This window comes from Scyliorhinus canicula, chromosome 3 (genome assembly GCF_902713615.1).
Source record: "Scyliorhinus canicula chromosome 3, sScyCan1.1, whole genome shotgun sequence".
In the NCBI taxonomy this organism is placed as follows: domain Eukaryota; kingdom Metazoa; phylum Chordata; class Chondrichthyes; order Carcharhiniformes; family Scyliorhinidae; genus Scyliorhinus; species Scyliorhinus canicula.
The window spans coordinates 1,819,562-1,839,502 of NC_052148.1; the positions used below are offsets into that span (position 1 = coordinate 1,819,562).

The following is a 19,941-nucleotide window of genomic DNA, read 5'->3' on the forward strand; positions in this document are numbered from 1 at the left end:
AGTGCAGGAAGCGAAAGAGGCCGGTGTCCTGGTCTTTGCGTCCCTAGTAGCCCGTCGAAGGATTCTGCTACAATGGAAGGATGCAAGGCCCCCAAGTGTGGAGACCTGGATCAGTGACATGGCGGGATTTATAAAATTGGAAAGGGTCAAATTTGCCCTGAGAGGATCAATACAAGGGTTCTATAAATGGTAGCAGCCTTTTCTGGACTTCCTGGCTCAAAGATAGGTAACTGGGTCAATAGCAGCAGCAACCCGGGGGGGGGGGGGGGGGGGGGGGGTGTTCCTTATTGTAGTTTCTATTATGTAACTTAATATTGTGTTAATTTGCGTTGTTGTTAAAATGCTGTGTTCATGGAGGTGGGGCGAATGTTTATGATTGCTAATATTATTGTTATTTTTGGTATTTTATTATGGTTCGTTGTTGTTGTATATATTCAAAATTTTTCAATAAAAATTATTTTTTTTTAAAAAGTTTGTCGGAGGGCCCTCCCGCGATTCTCCCACGCGGCGTGGGGAGCGGAGAATCGCGCCCAGTGTTCATCACAGTCGGGAGGGCGACCCGCAGGTGGGTCACAGGCAGGTGTCAGGAGGGTCGCAGAGCCGTTCGTCACGGCGCTCCCGATTGCGCAAATCCCCACACAGCAGCCGGCTTTTAATAAAGGCAAGCGGCCTTTAAAATGGCCACGAACATGTAAAAAAAATTTGGCTGCTTTGCGCATGCCCGCCCGATCATCGGCGCACATGCGCAAGACTATGCGCATACGTGCTGATGACTGGGTGCACATGCGCAGTGCTGCCGCTATTTGTTTTAAACGGTCGCAGCTTTTTGTTTCAAGTTCGGGGAGGTTTTATTCATTTATATTATTCATTTAATTTTTATTTTTTCATTTATTTTATTCATTTTATTTATTTTTTACAAGTTATTTGATAAAATTTTACAGAAAAAAAAACAACTTTGGACAGATGGAGACTCCAGACTTTCCGACACCGGAAGGCTTCACCTTCATCCAACAGGTTCCATTGGAGGAGCGTGTACGAGGGCCAAAGGGACCCAAAACCATTTCCTCCATTTTTATCAGCAGCAAACAAGGTGAGAGAAAATGGTGGGTCGCTCAGGTCAGCCGGCGTGGGTCGCGAAGGTCAGCCGGCGTGGGTCGCAAAGGTCGGCCGGCGTGGGTCGCTCAGGTCAGCCAGCGTGGGTCGCGAAGGTCAGCCGGCGTGGGTCGTGATGGTCGGCCAGCATGGGTCATGAAGGTCGGCCAGCATGGGTCGCGAAGGTCGGCCAGCATGGGTCGCGAAGGTCGGCCAGCATGGGTCGCGAAGGTCGGCCGGCGTCGGTCGCAAAGGTAGGCCGGCGTGGGTTGCGATGGTCGGCCAGCATGGGTCGCGAAGGTCGGCCGGCGTGGGTCGCGATAGTCGGCCGGCGTGGGTCGCGAAGGTCGGCCGGCGTGGGTCGCGAAGGTCGGCCAGCATGGGTCGCGATGGTCGGCCGGCGTGGGTCGCGAAGGTCGGCCGGCGTGGGTCGCGATGGTCGGCCGGCGTCGGTCACAAAGGTCGGCCGGCGTGGGTCGCAAAGGTCGGCCAGCATGAGTCGCGAAGGTCGGCCGGCGTCGGTCGCAAAGGTCGGCCGGCGTGGGTCGCGATGGTCGGCCGGCGTGGGTCGCGATGGTCGGCCGGCGTGGGTCGCGATGGTCGGCCGGCGTGGGTCGCAAAGGTCGGCCGGCGTGGGTCGCAAAGGTCGGCCAGCGTGGGTCGCGATGGTCGGCCGGCGTGGGTCGCGATGGTCGGCCGGCGTGGGTCGCGAAGGTCAGCCGGCGTGGGTCGCGATGGTCGGCCAGCGTGGGTCGCAAAGGTTGGCCGTGTTGGGTCCTGAAGGTTGGCCGTGTTGGGTCCTGAAGGTTGGCCAGTTGGGTCCTGAAGGTTGGCCGTGTTGGGTCCTGAAGGTTGGCCAGTTGGGTCCTGAAGGTTGGCCGTGTTGGGTCCTGAAGGTTGGCCGTGTTGGGTCCTGAAGGTTGGCCAGTTGGGTCCTGAAGGTTGGCCAGTTGGGTCCTGAAGGTTGGCCAGTTGGGTCCTGAAGGTTGGCCGCGTTGGGTCCTGAAGGTTGGCCAGTTGGGTCCTGAAGGTTGGCCAGTTGGGTCCTGAAGGTTGGCCAGTTGGGTCCTGAAGGTTGGCCAGTTGGGTCCTGAAGGTTGGCCAGTTGGGTCCTGAAGGTTGGCCAGTTGGTAAAAATGGGTCCCCGGAAAAAAAGTTTGAAGAAGACTGAATAAGATGATGAATGATGTGATTTGGCCACAATTCTACTTCACTGCCTACAAGTGATAACAAGTGATTTGAGACGTTTGAGGATGTAACTAGTCGGGCAGATAAAGGAGTAGTTGTAGTATACCTGGATTAAGATAAGGACCTATACCGTTAGAGGACAACTGCAAGGTTCAATGCTGGGCCTCAACTAATTATCATCTAAATTAAAGACTTAGATGAAGAAATAGAGAAATATATTTAACTTTGCAGATGATATAAAGTTAGGTGGGAAGGTTCTAAAAGGTTGTGATAGGATTCAAACAAGTTCAATGAGTGGGCAACAAGCTGGCAGATGGAGTATAATGTGGGGAAGTATGACGTTATTCACTTTGATTGTAACAATAAAAAAGCAAAACATTTTTAAAAGGTTGAAAGTTGAAAATGTTTATGTTCAGAAGGACCTGGATGGGCCCCATATCTAAGGAAGGCCTTGGAAAGGGTCCAGAGGAGGTTCACAAGAATGATCCCTGGAATGAAGAGATTGTCGTATGAGGAACGGTTGAGGGCTCTGGGTCTGTACTCAATGGAGTTTAGAAGGATGAGGGGAGATCTTATTGAAACTTACAGGATACTGCGAGGCCTGGATAGAGTGGATGCGGAGAGGATGTTTCCACTTGTAGGAAAAACTAGAACCAGAGGACACCATCTCTGACTAAAGGGACGATCCTTTAAAACACAGATGAGGAGGAATTTTTTCAGCCAGAGGGTGGTGAATCTGTGGAACTCTTTGCTGCAGAAGGCTGTGGAGGCCAATTCACCGAGTTTACCAAGCTTGCCATACATGAGAAGTCACCCAACACATTGAATCTCCTCTTTGACAAAACCTTCCATAAAGAACTTCCATTAGAACTGAGTTTAGGAGGAACTTCTTCACCCAAAGGGTTGTGAATCTATGGAATTCCTTGCCCAGTGAAGCAGTTGAGGCTCCTTCATTACATGTTTTTAAGGTAAAGATAGATAGTTTTTTGAAGAATAAAGGGATTAAGGGTTATGGTGTCCGGGCCGGAAAGTGGAGCTGAGTCCACAAAAGATCAGCCATGATCTCATTGAATGGCGGAGCAGGCTCGAGGGGCCAGATGGCCTACTCCTGCTCCTAGTTCTTATGTTCTTATTATGTTCTTATAAAACATGGGATGGGAAGTCAATAAGCAAATCTTCCCCGAGGCTGACCGGAACACCTGGCAATGTGCCCGGAACAGTCACTTCTCCTCTTCCCCCATTTTAAATTACGATGGAAGAGGATCATAAACATTTCATTCTTCATGGATATGTCAAATCTTGCACAGTGCATTACTGCACTTGCTTATAAAAAGTACAGTATTGTTAGAAACTGGCTTTACTTACCGATTTCTTCGAAGGTCGAGAGTTAAGTGTTGTTCTTCTATTTCCACCCAAACCTGGAGTTCATTTGTATAGTCACTCTGATCAAAATAAATTCTCTCTTATTAATTTGACAGTGACATGCACGAACAGTTGGTCTACGCTTGCCTGATATACAGAAGTGCACTCTACAGCCCTCACTGACCACATTTCATCTGTCACTCCACAGAGACTTAAGCAACTGATCACATGCTTGTTATTCTTTATTAATCTTTGTTATAACAAACAAATCCTTCAATTTTACATAGATACATAGAAGATAGGATCAGGAGGAGGCCTTTTGGCCCTTCGAGCCTGCTCCGCCATTCATCACCATCATGGCTGATCATCCAACTCAATAGCCTAATCCTGCTTTCTCCCCATAGTCTTTGATCCCATTCTCCCCAAGTGCTATATCCAGCAGTGTCTTGAATATATTCAATGTTTTAGCATCAACTACTTCCTGTGGTAATGAATTCCACCGGCTCACCACTCTTTGGGTGAAGAAATGTCTCCTTATCTCTGTCCGAAATGGTTTATCCTGAATCCTCAGACTGTGACCCCTGGTTCTGGACACACCCATCATTGGTAACATCTTCCCTGCATCTACCCTGTCTAGTCCTGTTAGAATTTCATAAATCTCTATGAGATCCCCCCTCATTCTTCTGAACTCCAGCGAGAACAATCCCGACCCAGTCAATCTCTCCTCGTATGACAGTCCTGCCATCCCTGGAATCAGTTTGGTAAACCTCCATCCATGGAATCAGTCTGGTAAACCTCCATCCCTGGAATCAGTCTGGTAAACCTCCATCCATGGAGTCAGTTTGGTAAATCTCCATCCATGGAATCAGTCTGGTAAACCTCCATCCATGGAATCAGTTTGGTAAACCTCCATCCCTGGAATCAGTTTGGTAAACCTCCATCCATGGAATCAGTTTGGTAAACCTCCATCCCTGGAATCAGTTTGGTAAACCTCCATCCATGGAATCGGTCTAGTAAACCTCCATCCATGGAATCAGTTTGGTAAACCTCCATCCACGAAATCAGTTTGGTAAATCTCCATCCATGGAATCAGTTTGGTAAACCTCCATCCACGAAATCAGTTTGGTAAATCTCCATCCATGGAATCAGTTTGGTAAACCTCCATCCATGGAATCAGTTTGGTAAACCTCCATCCATGGAATCAGTTTGGTAAACCTCCATCCACGAAATCAGTTTGGTAAATCTCCATCCATGGAATCAGTTTGGTAAATCTCCATCCATGGAATCAGTCTGGTAAACCTCCATCCATGGAATCAGTTTGGTAAATCTCCATCCATGGAATCAGTTTGGTAAATCTCCATCCATGGAATCAGTTTGGTAAACCTCCATCCATGGAGTCAGTTTGGTAAACCTCCATCCCTGGAATCAGTCTGGTAAACCTCCATCCATGGAATCAGTTTGGTAAATCTCCATCCATGGAATCAGTCTGGTAAACCTCCATCCATGGAATCAGTTTGGTAAACCTCCATCCATGGAATCAGTCTGGTAAACCTCCATCCATGGAATCAGTTTGGTAAATCTCCATCCATGGAATCAGTTTGGTAAATCTCCATCCATGGAATCAGTTTGGTAAACCTCCATCCATGGAGTCAGTTTGGTAAATCTCCATCCATGGAATCAGTCTGGTAAACCTCCATCCATGGAATCAGTTTGGTAAATCTCCATCCATGGAATCAGTCTGGTAAACCTCCATCCATGGAATCAGTCTGGTAAATCTCCATCCATGGAATCAGTTTGGTAAACCTCCATCCATGGAATCAGTTTGGTAAATCTCCATCCATGGAATCAGTTTGGTAAATCTCCATCCATGGAATCAGTTTGGTAAACCTCCATCCATGGAATCAGTCTGGTAAACCTCCATCCATGGAATCAGTCTGGTAAACCTCCATTCATGGAATCAGTCTGGTAAACCTCCATCCATGGAATCAGTTTGGTAAACCTTTATCCTTCAGACCAGTTACTTTTATGAACTGGAATTCATTATAAATGTCAAGACTCAAACCGTCCCCGGTTGCAGGGTGTCTTAGCTGCGTGCTACTCCAAAGATGTCCAAAGATGTGCTGGGGAACCTGCCATTCCCCAAAGTCCCCAGAGAAGGAGTGCACAGCAATTGGCTGGAATTCCAAATTCCTTTGGGCCCTGCAATCAGAATCATCTTAAAGTATGACTTAAATCACAAACTTCGGATGGTTCCGGCTGATAGTTACAGCTACAAAGAAAAATTAAAACCATTTCTAACTGGATAAGTATAGCAGTGACCTTCACCAAGTCTACCATGGGACATCTCCCCAGAACAACCAACAAACACCATCCTGAAACAACGAACAATACAGCACAGGAACAGGCCCTTCGGCCCTCCAAGCCTGCGCCGATCACATATCCTATCCAGACCAACCGCCTGTATCCTTCTATACCCCTTCTGTTCATGTGCCTATCCAGATAAGTCTGAAAGGTCACTAACTTATCTGCCTCGACCACCTCACTTGGCAGCGCATTCCAGGCCACCACCACCCTCTGTGTAAAATACTACCCCTATACACCTCTACTGAACCTTTCCCCCCTCACCTTGAACCTGTGCCCCCTTTGTAATTGTCATTTCCACCCTGGGAAAAAGCCGCTAACTGTTCATCCCATCTATACCCCTAATAATGTTATAAACTTCCATCAGGTCATCCCTCAGCCTCCATCTCTCTCGGGAGAACAACCCCAGTTTGTTCAATCTCTCCTTATTGCTTTTCTATACTTTTCTGTACTTTCACCAAAGCCTCCATGTCCTTCTGGTGGTGCAGTGACCAGAATTGGACACAGTATTCCAAATGTATTCCAAATCTCACCAGTATCGGTGAGATATCTATTAAAATATTTTTCCAATTAAGAGTTGATTTAGCATGGCCAATCCACCTAGCTGGCCTGGTAGCACAGTGGGTAGCACTGTAGCTTCACAGCGCTAGGGTCCCGAGTTCGATTCCCGGCTTGGGTGGAGTCTGCATGTTCTCCCCGTGTCTGCGTGGGTTTCCTCCGGGTTCTCCGGTTTATCCCACAAGTCCCGAAATAAATAAAAAAATGAAAATGGCTTATTGTCAGGAGTAGGCTTCAATGAAGTTACTGTGAAAAGCCCCTAGTCGCCACATTCCGGCACCTGTCCGGGGAGGCTGGTACGGGAATCGAACCGTGCTGCTGACCTGCTTGGTCTGCTTTAAAAGCCAGCGATTTAGCCCAGTGAGCTAAACCAGCTGTTAGGTGAAATGGACATTCTGAATTCTCCCTCGGTGTACCCGAACAGGCGCCGGAATGTGGCGACTAGGGGATTTCCACAGTAACTTCATTGCAGTGTTAAGGTAAGCCTACTTGTGACAATAGGGATTATTATTATTATACCCTTCATATCTTTAGGTGGTGAGGTAAAACTCACGGAGAAACGGGGAGAATGTGTAAACTCCACACAGAGACCTCGGTCCGGAATCGAACCTGGGTCCTCAGTGCCGTGAGGCAGCTGTGCTAACCACTGCGCCACCATGCCACCCCCATGAGCAAGATATCTAACTGTATTTTCAGAAACGTAGAAAAATAAATGCACGAGTTTCACATCATGCCCGTGGCGGGTTGACTGACTCAGAGACCCCTCAATATCACTTGAGCTCCTCAATCAGGGGGCATTCTATTGAAACACTTCCCAGCAGTTGCACCTGATGTACCATCAATTCGACTCAAGACACATTAAGGATCCGAACTGTGGCTTTAATCAGCTAGTTGTTAGCCCGGTACAGCCGGGAACTCTGGGTACTTATACCCCGCCTCGGAGGCGGGGCCTATTTGCTTCTCGACCAATTGGAGAGCAGTCACATGACAAGTCCCAACCTATCGGACGAGAGGCACATGACCAGCCAGAGCCAATGGGAAGCCAGTGCTCTGCACCAATGGCAGTGCTCATATCCATACCACCATATTCACCCCTTGTGGAGAAAGAAGGGGGTGGAGAGAGGGGGGGGGGATCCGAGGACTGGTGGTATCAGCAGCGAAAATCGATAGGGGTGAGCTGCCCACTGGCTCGTGGCAAAACAATACTGCTACTACTAATAAAAACAGAAGAACACAAAAATGTCCCAAAAAATGGCAAAATAATACTACTACTACTAATAATAACAGAATAACACAAATGTCCAAAAAAAGTCCCATGGCCTCATCAGATGGAGACGATCAGCCTGTTGGGTGCCCGTGGTGTTCTGGAGGACCGTCGCAGTGGAGCCGGTGATGTCGGGCCGATGGTCGTCCTTGCCTCCGGGAGCGTTGGTCGTAGATGTGTCTCCGTACCCCGGGACGGTGGTGGAGACGCTGTAATCGGGGGCATGTGCGCTGGGTCGTGGGCGCGCGGGGGGCGCTGGGGGGAATTGGGGTTGGGGGGGAGGTGTTGGTGTAGGGGAAGAAGGCCGCACGCCGGCGGGTGCCAGGACCCGGAGCGAGACCGTATCCTGCTGACCGTCGGGATACTCCACGTACGCATATTGCGGGTTGGCGTGGAGTAACTGGACTCGCTCAACCAACGGGTCGGACTTGTGCACCCGCACATGTTTCCGGAGCAAGATGGGCCTGGGGGTGGCCAGCCAGGCCGGCAGAGGGGATCCGGAGGATGACTTCCTGGGGAAAACAAGAAGACGTTCATGAGGTGTTTGATTAGTGGTAGTACAGAGGAGAGACCGGATTGAATGCAGGGCGTCGGGAATGACTTCTTGCCAACGGGGAATAGGGAGATCTCTGGACCGTAGGGCCAGCAGGATGGTCTTCCAAATGGTGCCATTCTCCCGCTCGACATGACCGTTACCCCGGGGGTTATAGCTGGTCGTCCTACTGGAGGCTATGCCCCTGCTGAGCAGGAACTGACGCAGTTCGTCACTCATCAAAGAGGACCCCCGGTCGCTGTGGATGTACGCGGGGTAACCAAACAGGGAGAAGATGGATAGGAGGGCCTTTATGACGGTTGTTGTGGTCATGTCGGGACAGGGAATGGCGAAATGGAATCGAGAGTATTCGTCGATAACACTCAAGAAATAAGTGTTACGGTTGTTGGAGGGGAGGGGGCCCTTGAAGTCTATACTGAGACGTTCAAAGGGGAAGGATGCCTTGATCAGATGCGCTCGTTCAGGGCGGTAGAAGTGTGGTTTGCACTCAGCGCAGACGTGGCAGTCCCTAGTGACGGTCCTGACCTCCTCAACGGAGTAGGGCAGGTTGCGGTTCTTAATAAAATGGTAGAAACGGGTGACCCCTGGATGGCAGAGGTCCGTGTGGAGGGAGCGAAGGCGGTCAATCTGCGCGCTGGTGCAGGTACCGCGGGATAGGGCATCGGAAGGCTCGTTGAGCTTCCCAGGACGATACAAGATATCGTAGTTGTACGTGGACCACTCGATCTGCCATCGCAAGATCTTGTCGTTCTTGATCTTGCCCCTCTGTGCATTGTCGAACATGAAAGCTACTGACCGTTGGTCTGTGAGGAGGGTAAACCTCCTGCCGGCCAGATAGTGTCTCCAGTATCGCACAGCTTCTACTATGGCCTGTGCCTCCTTTTCCACCGAGGAATGGCAGATTTCGGAAGCCTCCATCGACAGGGGAAAGGAGGTGGACTGGATGAGGGGGCGGGCTTTGTCGGCGTAGTTGGGGACCCACTGGGCGTAATATGAGAAGAAGCCCAGGCAGCGTTTGAGGGATTTGAGGGAGTTGGGGAGGGGAAGTTCCATCAGGGGGCGCATGCGTTCGGGATCGGGGCCTATCACTCCGTTACGCACTACGTAGCCAAGGAGGGCTAGGCGGTCAGTGCTAAACACGCACTTATCCTTATTGTAAGTTAAATTCCCGTACCAGCCTCCCCGGACAGGCGCCGGGATGTGGCGACTAGGGGCGTTTCACAGTAACTTCATTGAAGCCTACCCGTGACAATAAGCGATTTTCATTTTTCAATTTTTTTCAATTAAGGAGTTTTGCGGTTCGGAGGAATTTTTGGAGATTGATGTCGTGGTCCTGCTGGTCGTGGCCGCAGATGGTGACGTTATCGAGGTACGGGAAGGTTGCCCGTAAACCGTGCTTGTCGACCATTCGGTCCATCTCCCGTTGGAAGACCGAGACCCCATTTGTGATACTGAATGGAATCCTGAGGAAGTGGTAGAGGCGCCCATCAGCCTCGAACGCGGTGTACAGTCAGTCACTCTCGCGGATGGGGAGCTGGTGGTAAGCGGACTTAAGGTCCACAGTGGAGAAGACTTTGTACTTTGCGATCCTGTTAACCAGGTCGGAAATACTGGGGAGGGGATACGCGTCCAGCTGCGTAAACCTGTTGATGGTCTGACTGTAATCGATGACCATCCGGTTTTTCTCCCCAGTCCGAACTACCAGCACTTGGGCTCGCCAGGGACTGTTGCTGGCCTCGATCACTCCTTCCTTAAGGAGCCTATGGACCTCGGACCCGATGAAGGTCCGGTCCTGGGCACTGTATCATCTGCTCCAAGGAATAGGGCCGCCGAATTGAAAGGTCAAGCTCTGCAGGTTGCACTGGAAATCCAGGTCCAAGAGTACCGGAGCGCAGAGATGGGGGAGAATGAGGAGTTTGAGGTTTTTGAAAACCCTCCCCTGGATTGTGAGGCCCGCTATGCAGCACCCGGTGATTTGGATGGAATGCGAACCTGAGGCCAATTCAATTTTATGTTTAACTGGGAGGATGGGGAGCGCGCAGCGTCTTACCGTGTCGGGGTGGACAAAACTTTCCCTGCTCCCGGAGTCCAGCAGGCACCTTGTTTTGTGTCCGTTCAGCTGCACCGTCATTGTAGTCGTGGCGAGCGTGCGTGGTCACGACTGGTCGAGTTTGATAGAAGCCAGTCATGGTGAGAGTTCCAGATCCTCCTCAGTGGCAGAGTAGTCGCTTGCAGGGCCTTCCGAGTTGGCCCAAGATGGCGGCGCCCAGGACCCGCACGTGGAGCCGGGGACCCAAGATGGCAGCGCCCAGGACCCGCACGTGGAGTCGGGGTCCCAAGATGGCGGCGCCCATGGCCCGCACATGGCGTCCGGGGCCCAAGATGGCGGTGCCCATGGGAGCCTCGTGGAGGCTAGGGGCAGTGTCAGCTGCATCAGCGGGCCGGTCAGGGCAGCTGGGGGCGTGAGTCGGGAGGACCATGGGGCCGTTGCGGGAGCCGGGAGGCGGGCCGGAGAGGTTGGTGCGCGGTGTGGGGCCCTGGGGGGGCCCAGGGGGGGCGATCCGCGGTCGCTGCGCGGGACAGCAGCGACCGACTTGGTCTGGCAGACCACCGCGTAGTGGCCCTTCTTCCCGCAGCTCTTACACAGAGCAGAGTGGGCCGGGCAGCGCGGGCGGGGGTGCTTTGAGAGGCCACAGAAATAGCAACGGGGCCCCGCTAGTTTGTCAGAGCGACCCGCGGCGCAGGCTTGGGGGGGGGGTCGGGGTCCACGAAGGATGGGGGTGGCGCATGCCATGAAGTCCAGGGGGTTGCTGCGCGGCCGGGGGCGTATGCGCGGGCGTTCCGGGCAGCAACCTCCAGGGAGGTTGCAAGAGTCCGTGCCTCAGCTAGGCTGAGGGTGTTCTTCTCTAGCAATCGTTGGCGGATAGAAGGAGACTACATGCCAGCAACGTAAGTGTCTCTGATTAGAAGTTCCATGTGCTCCGTCGCCGAAACTTGGAGACATGCGCACGTACTCCCTCGAGCTGCAAGGGCTGGTAAAACTCGTCAAGGGACTCACCAGGGAACTGTTATCTAGCCGTCAGGCGATGCTTCGTTGACCGGCCGAAGAAAGTGTCCTTTGAGAATCTCCATGGCCACATCAAAGTCGCCTTCGTCTTCGATCATTGCGTAGACCGATGTGCCCACGCATGAGTGAAGGATGTGGAGTTTCTGCTCCTTGGTGGACTTGCCGGTAACTATTTACCATTTAATAGGTAACTATTAAAACACGCCTGCCAGTGTTTAAAGTTTGCAGACGCATTTGCAGCATGCGGGCTGGTGCAGAGGCAGTCAGGCTTGATGTGAAGCTCCATTCCAAAATTCTAGCTGATTAAATTGATGTACCATCAATTCAACTCAAGACACATTTAGGATCTGAACTGTGGCTTTAATCAGCTAGTTGTTAGCCCGGTGGTCGACTACAGAGAATGGCTGACCACCGGGAACACTGGGTACTTATACCCCGCCTTGGAGGCGGGGCCTACTTGCCTCTCGACCAATTGGGGAGCAGTCACATGACTAGTTCCAACCAATCGGACGAGAGGCACATGACCAGCCAGAGCCAATGGGAAGCCAGTGCTCTGCACCAAATGCTGTTAGGAAGAGCGTTGCACTGATCAGATTACTGGATAAGGTGGAGCAGAGGCAGGAACTCCTGTACCCTCACAGGATAGAGAACCAACGGGCAAGGTCACCAAACCCGCGTGGGAGGCAATGGCAGTGCTGGGAAGCACAAGTACAGCCACCAATCACAGGAAGAGGGTAAATGACATCCTTCATGCAGGCAGGGTTAAATAGTTCTTCCCATTTCTCAACACCCACCCACTTGCACACACATCACTTCCACTGGGAGCCCAGTGCCAATTCACAATGCCCCACCACCCACCCACCCACATGCCTACTTACCACCCCTGCAACTGGCTCCTCCTATCAAATCCCAGCTCCCACTCATCAATCACACACGCCATCTGACGGAGCAAACTTCATGTTAACACTCTCCCCATTTGGCTCTATGGAGGCCAAGCTGGCTCATAATAGAAGGGAGATAGTATCGGAGCATGAGGTCAAACTTCAACTACTCACTCCATCTGAGGAGAACTCTGGAGCTTGCTGACCAGGAGCAGGACTGCCCTGTGCTGAGGGCTGGAGCTTGCTGACCAGGAGCAGGACTGCCCTGTGCTGAGGGCTGGAGCTTGCTGACCAGGAGCAGGACTGCCCTGTGCTGAGGGCTGGAGCTTGCTGACCAGGAGCAGGACTGCCCTGTGCTGAGGGCTGGAGCTTGCTGACCAGGAGCAGGACTGCCCTGTGCTGAGGGCTGGAGCTTGCTGACCAGGAGCAGGACTGCCCTGTGCTGAGGGCTGGAGCTTGCTGACCAGGAGCAGGACTGCCCTGTGCTGAGGGCTGGAGCTTGCTGACCAGGAGCAGGACTGCCCTGTGCTGAGGGCTGGAGCTTGCTGAGAAGGAGCAGGACTGCCCTGTGCTGAGGGCTGGAGCTTGCTGACCAGGAGCAGGACTGCCCTGTGCTGAGGGCTGGAGCTTGCTGACCAGGAGCAGGACTGCCCTGTGCTGAGGGCTGGAGCTTGCTGAGAAGGAGCAGGACTGCCCTGTGCTGAGGGCTGGAGCTTGCTGAGAAGGAGCAGGACTGCCCTGTGCTGAGGGCTGGAGCTTGCTGACCAGGAGCAGGACTGCCCTGTGCTGAGGGCTGGAGCTTGCTGACCAGGGGCAGGACTGCCCTGTGCTGAGGGCTGGAGCTTGCTGACCAGGAGCAGGACTGCCCTGTGCTGAGGGCTGGAGCTTGCTGACCAGGAGCAGGACTGCCCTGTGCTGAGGGCTGGAGCTTGCTGACCAGGAACAGGACTGCCCTGTGCTGAGGGCTGGAGCTTGCTGAGAAGGAGCAGGACTGTCCTGTGCTGAGGGCTGGAGCTTGCTGACCAGGAGCAGGACTGCCCTGTGCTGAGGGCTGGAGCTTGCTGAGAAGGAGCAGGACTGCCCTGTGCTGAGGGCTGGAGCTTGCTGACCAGGAGCAGGACTGCCCTGTGCTGAGGGCCAGCTAGGCACAAGACACAAAAGTGGGCACCGCAACATTCATCTACTTCACCAGCCTCAAACAAGTTAGAGAGTCGAACAGTGCAGCTGAGGCCCTTCGGCCTATCACGTTTGTAACAACAAAAATACACTAAATCTTCACTTCTCCCACTTTCCAGCACTTGACCCATAGCCTTAAATGTTGTGATAGTTCAAGTGCTGATACACGACTTTCTTGTGAGGTTTCCAACCTCAGCCAGAGTTGACAACGGGAAACATTTATCTAAAACACAGCAAGTTGTTGCATCTGGAATACACTTCCTGAAAGGGTACTTAAAGCAGGTTCAAGGTAACATTCAAAGTTTTTTCTAAATACTGAATAGTGGAAAGTTGTCTCCCCAGTATGGATCTCTGGGAGATATCACTAATCCTGCAGCGGGTACAAATGCATTTCTTGAGAAGGTGGTGAAGCATTTCCTTTTATTCATTTACTGGATGTGAGCATGACTGGCCAGATCAGCATTTATTGCCAGCCCTAGCTGCCCTTGGGAAAGTGGTGGTGAAATGTTGCAGTACCTGATATTCCCATATCCAATAATATCCTTGAAACAAAAAAATAGATATATAGCTCTTCCAAAGAGCTGACACAGGTGATAAGCCTCCTTCAGGGCAGTAAAATCCGACTTTAGATAGACATTTAGATTGACTTTGGCATTCCCAATCCAAGGGAATAAGTCCGGATTAGAACTAAATATCAGCCAAATTGGAACTGACCCACAGGCGACACGGTGACAGAATGGTTAGCTCTGCTGCCTCACAGCGCCAGGGCAGCACAGTGGCAGAGTGGTTAGCTCTGCTGCCTCACAGTGCCAGGGCAGCACAGTGACAGAATGGTTAGCTCTGCTGCCTCACAGTGCCAGGGCAGCACAGTGACAGAATGGTTAGCTCTGCTGCCTCACAGTGCCAGGGCAGCACAGTGACAGAGTGGTTAGCTCTGCTGCCTCACAGTGCCAGGGCAGCACAGTGGCAGAGTGGTTAGCTCTGCTGCCTCACAGTGCCAGGGCAGCACAGTGGCAGAGTGGTTAGCACTGCTGCCTCACAGTGCCAGGGCAGCACGGTGACAGAGTGGTTAGCTCTGCTGCCTCACAGTGCCAGGGCAGCACAGTGACAGAGTGGTTAGCTCTGCTGCCTCACAGTGCCAGGGCAGCACAGTGGCAGAGTGGTTAGCTCTGCTGCCTCACAGTGCCAGGGCAGCACAGTGGCAGAGTGGTTAGCTCTGCTGCCTCACAGTGCCAGGGCAGCACGGTGACAGAATGGTTAGCTCTGCTGCCTCACAGTGCCAGGGCAGCACGGTGACAGAATGGTTAGCACTGCTGCCTCACAGTGCCAGGGCAGCACAGTGACAGAGTGGTTAGCACTGCTGCCTCACAGTGCCAGGGCAGCACAGTGACAGAGTGGTTAGCTCTGCTGCCTCACAGCGCCAGGGCGACACGGTGACAGAGTGGTTAGCACTGCTGCCTCACAGTGCCAGGGCAGCACAGTGGCAGAGTGGTTAGCTCTGCTGCCTCACAGTGCCAGGGCAGCACAGTGACAGAGTGGTTAGCACTGCTGCCTCACAGCGCCAGGGCGACACGGTGACAGAGTGGTTAGCTCTGCTGCCTCACAGTGCCAGGGTGACACGGTGACAGAGTGGTTAGCTCTGCTGCCTCACAGTGCCAGGGTGACACGGTGACAGAGTGGTTAGCTCTGCTGCCTCACAGTGCCAGGGTGACACGGTGACAGAATGGTTAGCACTGCTGCCTCACAGTGCCAGGGCAGCACAGTGACAGAATGGTTAGCTCTGCTGCCTCACAGCGCCAGGGCAGCATGGTGACAGAATGGTTAGCACTGCTGCCTCACAGCGCCAGGGCAGCACAGTGACAGAGTGGTTAGCTCTGCTGCCTCACAGTGCCAGGGCAGCACGGTGACAGAGTGGTTAGCACTGCTGCCTCGCAGTGCCAGGGCAGCACGGTGACACAGTGGTTAGCTCTGCTGCCTCACAGTGCCAGGGCAGCACAGTGGCAGAGTGCTTAGCACTGCTGCCTCACAGCGCCAGGGCAGCACAGTGACAGAATGGTTAGCTCTGCTGCCTCACAGTGCCAGGGCAGCACGGTGACAGAATGGTTAGCACTGCTGCATCACAGTGCCAGGGCAGCACGGTGACACAGTGGTTAGCACTGCTGCCTCACAGTGCCAGGGCAGCTCGCTGGTAGAGTGGTTAGCTCTGCTGCCTCACAGTGCCAGGGCAGCACGGTGACAGAGTGGTTAGCACTGCTGCCTCACAGTGCCAGGGCAGCACAGTGACAGAATGGTTAGCTCTGCTGCCTCACAGTGCCAGGGCAGCACAGTGGCAGAGTGGTTAGCTCTGCTGCCTCACAGTGCCAGGGTGACACGGTGACAGAATGGTTAGCTCTGCTGCCTCACAGCGCCAGGGCAGCACGGTGAGAGAATGGTTAGCACTGCTGCCTCACAGTGCCAGGGCAGCACAGTGACAGAATGGTTAGCTCTGCTGCCTCACAGCGCCAGGACAGCACGGTGACAGAGTGGTTAGCTCTGCTGCCTCACAGTGCCAGGGCGACACGGTGACAGAGTGGTTAGCTCTGCTGCCTCACAGTGCCAGGGCAGCACAGTGGCAGAGTGGTTAGCTCTGCTGCCTCACAGCGCCAGGGCGACACGGTGACAGAGTGGTTAGCTCTGCTGCCTCACAGTGCCAGGGCAGCACAGTGACAGAGTGGTTAGCTCTGCTGCCTCACAGCGCCAGGGCGACACGGTGACAGAGTGGTTAGCTCTGCTGCCTCACAGCGCCAGGGCGACACGGTGACAGAGTGGTTAGCTCTGCTGCCTCACAGTGCCAGGGCAGCATGGTGACAGAGTGGTTAGCTCTGCTGCCTCACAGCGCCAGGGCAGCACGGTGACAGAATGGTTAGCACTGCTGCCTCATAGTGCCAGGGCGACACGGTGACAGAATGGTTAGCTCTGCTGCCTCACAGTGCCAGGGCGACATGGTGACAGAATGGTTAGCTCTGCTGCCTCACAGTGCCAGGGCAGCACGGTGACAGAGTGGTTAGCACTGCTGCCTCACAGTGCCAGGGCAGCACGGTGACAGAATGGTTAGCACTGCTGCCTCACAGTGCCAGGGCAGCACGGTGACAGAATGGTTAGCACTGCTGCCTCACAGTGCCAGGGCAGCACGGTGACAGAATGGTTAGCTCTGCTGCCTCACAGTGCCAGGGCAGCACAGTGGCAGAGTGGTTAGCTCTGCTGCCTCACAGTGCCAGGGCAGCACGGTGACAGAATGGTTAGCACTGCTGCCTCACAGTGCCAGGGCAGCACGGTGACAGAATGGTTAGCTCTGCTGCCTCACAGCGCCAGGGCAGCACAGTGGCAGAGTGGTTAGCACTGCTGCCTCACAGTGCCAGGGCAGCTCGCTGGTAGAGTGGTTAGCACTGCTGCCTCACAGTGCCAGGGCAGCACGGTGACAGAATGGTTAGCTCTGCTGCCTCACAGTGCCAGGGCAGCACGGTGACACAGTGGTTAGCACTGCTGCCTCACAGTGCCAGGGCAGCTCGCTGGCAGAGTGGTTAGCACTGCTGCCTCACAGTGCCGGGGCAGCCCGCTGGCAGAGTGCTTAGCACTGCTGCCTCACAGTGCCAGGGCAGCACGGTGACACAGTGGTTAGCACTGCTGCCTCACAGTGCCAGGGCAGCTCGCTGGCAGAGTGGTTAGCACTGCTGCCTCGCAGTGCCAGGGCAGCTCAGTGGTAGAGTGGTTAGCACTGCTGCCTCACAGTGCCAGGGCAGCTCGCTGGTAGAGTGGTTAGCACTGCTGCCTCACAGCGCCAAGGCAGCACGATGACATAGTGGTTAGCACGATGATGCAGTAGTTAGAGCTGCTGCCTCATTTCCGGCCTTAGGTCACTGTCTGTGCGGAGTCTGTACGTTCTCCCCGTGTCTGCGTGGGTTTCCTTCGGGTGCTCCGGTTTCCTCCCACAGTCCAAAGATGTGCAGCTTAGGTGGATTGATACAAATTGCCCCTTATATCCAGGGATGTACAGGTTAGATAGGGTTACGGGGTAGAGCGAGATAAGGTGCTCTTTCAGAAGGTAAGTGCAGACTTGATGGGCTGAATGGCCACCTTCTGCAGTGTACAGATTCTGTGATTCAATTGCACTGTTAAATGAAATAGATCAGTAAGTAAATTTGCAATAACATTGATTTGTTCTCCCTCACTGTTTCCTTACCTGTTGTAAAAGATCCATATTCCACATCTGTCCTCCTGACACAATAGATGGAGAGATGATTCTGTACTGATTAAGTTCTTGACAGAGCTTTACTTGATGTTTCAGGAAACCATCTCCAGTTTCAACGCCAGAAAACCACGTCACTATGACACAAGTACAGATGAGAATGTTAATTTGAACTGTGAATAATGGTAATTGAGGGCGATAAAGCATCACGCTTCGATTCTTACTAAAACAGTGATAAAGGATGATTGAATGACGTCACAATATAACTCTTGCAGAATTACGTGCACCATCAAGCTGGGTTTTGTAGGCCTTCAAACTAACTTGTGAATCTCAGGTCATGTACAGCATGAGGCCAAGTGGATCAAAAGGGGGAAATCATAGCAGGCACCAATCATCGAGGCAAAGGGAGTTTCGGAGAAACAGACATGAACACGAGGAAGAAACAAGGAAGAGGAGAAAGCAAATATGCTGAAATGTCAGCGTCGACTGGGGTGTGGAAAGCAGGCAATGTGGGCATTGGAAAGATTTAGTGAGGGGAGAATTGAGAAGGGTTGAAGGAAGATAAAGGGACGTAGAAGGTGATGGAGGAAATAAAGGGGATTCAAGGAAGGAGGAGGAGGTGGAGAAAGTAGTTGTAAGAGAGAAGGATATGGGAAGAGAATGGGTATGGGACCAAGAGCATAGTGTTATGAGCCAGGGTTTAGAAAACTCTAAAGTATATCATGGAGTTCACCTGAGCTACAACCGTTTATTGATTTTGGTTATGATGAGCACACGGGCCGACCTTTCAGTTGTTATTCAACAGAGGCCTTAAGCATTTTTAATCAAAAACAAACTTTATTCTGTGAATTTAGTTAACATTTTTATAAACACGCACAGTAAGCATTTTTATCAACTACAAACATAAATACCCCGCACAGCTACAGTACTCTACATATAACCCTTAATAAATTCCCCTAAGCTGTTTCAATTTAACTACATCCCATAAACAGGTACCCCCTTTCAAAGGTTTGGCCCAGCACACGGCACTCAAAACCTTGTACAGTTGCTCTTGGTTTCTTTTCAAATCATCACGTTTGAATTCCTTCCAGAGAGCAGTTATTTCTTTTCAAGTGATCTGGAAACAGCTTTTAATATGCAGCGAGAGAGACAGGCCAAGACTTCTCTGTCTGAATTCAGCATCAAAATGTGTAAACAAAAGCAAAACCCAGAGCCACACAACAGCTCCCAGCACAAAAACAAAAGTAATACCCAGAGCCGCAGCCACAGCCCCACCCACACAATGACATCACTGAAGTCATGTGATAAGACAAAACATTTCTAAAAGGGACATTCCCATGACAATAGAGATGAATCACAACATTTACAGTGCAGAAGGGGGCCATTCGGCCCATCGAGTCTGCACCGGTCCTTAGAAAGAGCACCCTACTTAAGGCCACGCCTCCACCTTATCCCAGTAACCCCACCTAACCTTTTGACCACTAAGAGACGATTTGCCATGTTTTTAAAAAGGATTACTAAATTCTTCAGGGGGGTTGGGCTTGGTGGGGGGGCTGATAAATTCCAGTTTGGGGACAAGGGGGTTTTCTTCTTTGAGGCCATCAAGCCATCTTTAAATAGTATGGAGACCCATAACAAAGGCAACCACAGCTGCCGCCTGTCTACCAAACATTTCCAGGACAGAGCCCTGCTCTTGGTTTTATTTTGAAGGTCACTTAAACTCCCTTTGATCGTGAGCAGCCTCTAGCTTCACAGCTGAAGGCTATTGCTCATGAAGAATTGGTCTTGTTAATTCCATGATGTGGAGATGCCGGCGTTGGACTGGGGTGAGCACAGTAAGAAGTCTTACAACACCAGGTTAAAGTCCAACAGGTTTGATTCAAACACGAGCTTTCGGAGCGCAGCTCCTTCCTCAGGTGAATTCCAGGCAGGGGTCTGGGGCCGAGGGGCTCCTGCTCAGGCCAGGAGTGGGTGTGCAGAGCGAGGCTTTCAAGCATGGTGGCCAACTGGCTCGGTAGATGGTAGTCTGAGAGAAGGCAGGGCATGTAAGGGTGGGGGAGGCTAAAGGGAATTGAAGGTCCTGGGGTGGAAACCCGAACTGATGTGGGCACCGCAGGCTGTGCCAGCATTTATTGCCCATCCCTAATTGCCCTTGAGCAGCAGTTAAGAATCAACTACACTGCTGTGGGTCCGGAGTTCTATATAGGCCAGACC

At 52.4% G+C, this 19,941-nt stretch overlaps 1 protein-coding gene across 2 annotated transcripts in view; it reads right to left on the reverse strand.

The window, feature by feature from the left end:
* Positions 1-19,941, reverse strand: part of LOC119963785 (disintegrin and metalloproteinase domain-containing protein 12-like) — a 247,970-nt gene that overhangs the window by 211,079 nt on the left and 16,950 nt on the right. For both annotated transcript variants that reach the window (XM_038793069.1, XM_038793070.1), the window contains exons 2-3: positions 17,722-17,864; positions 3,646-3,722 (exon numbers count right to left, since the gene is read on the reverse strand). In XM_038793069.1, coding sequence (XP_038648997.1) covers positions 3,646-3,722; positions 17,722-17,864 — 220 coding nt within the window. The remainder of the gene's footprint in view (positions 1-3,645; positions 3,723-17,721; positions 17,865-19,941) is intronic.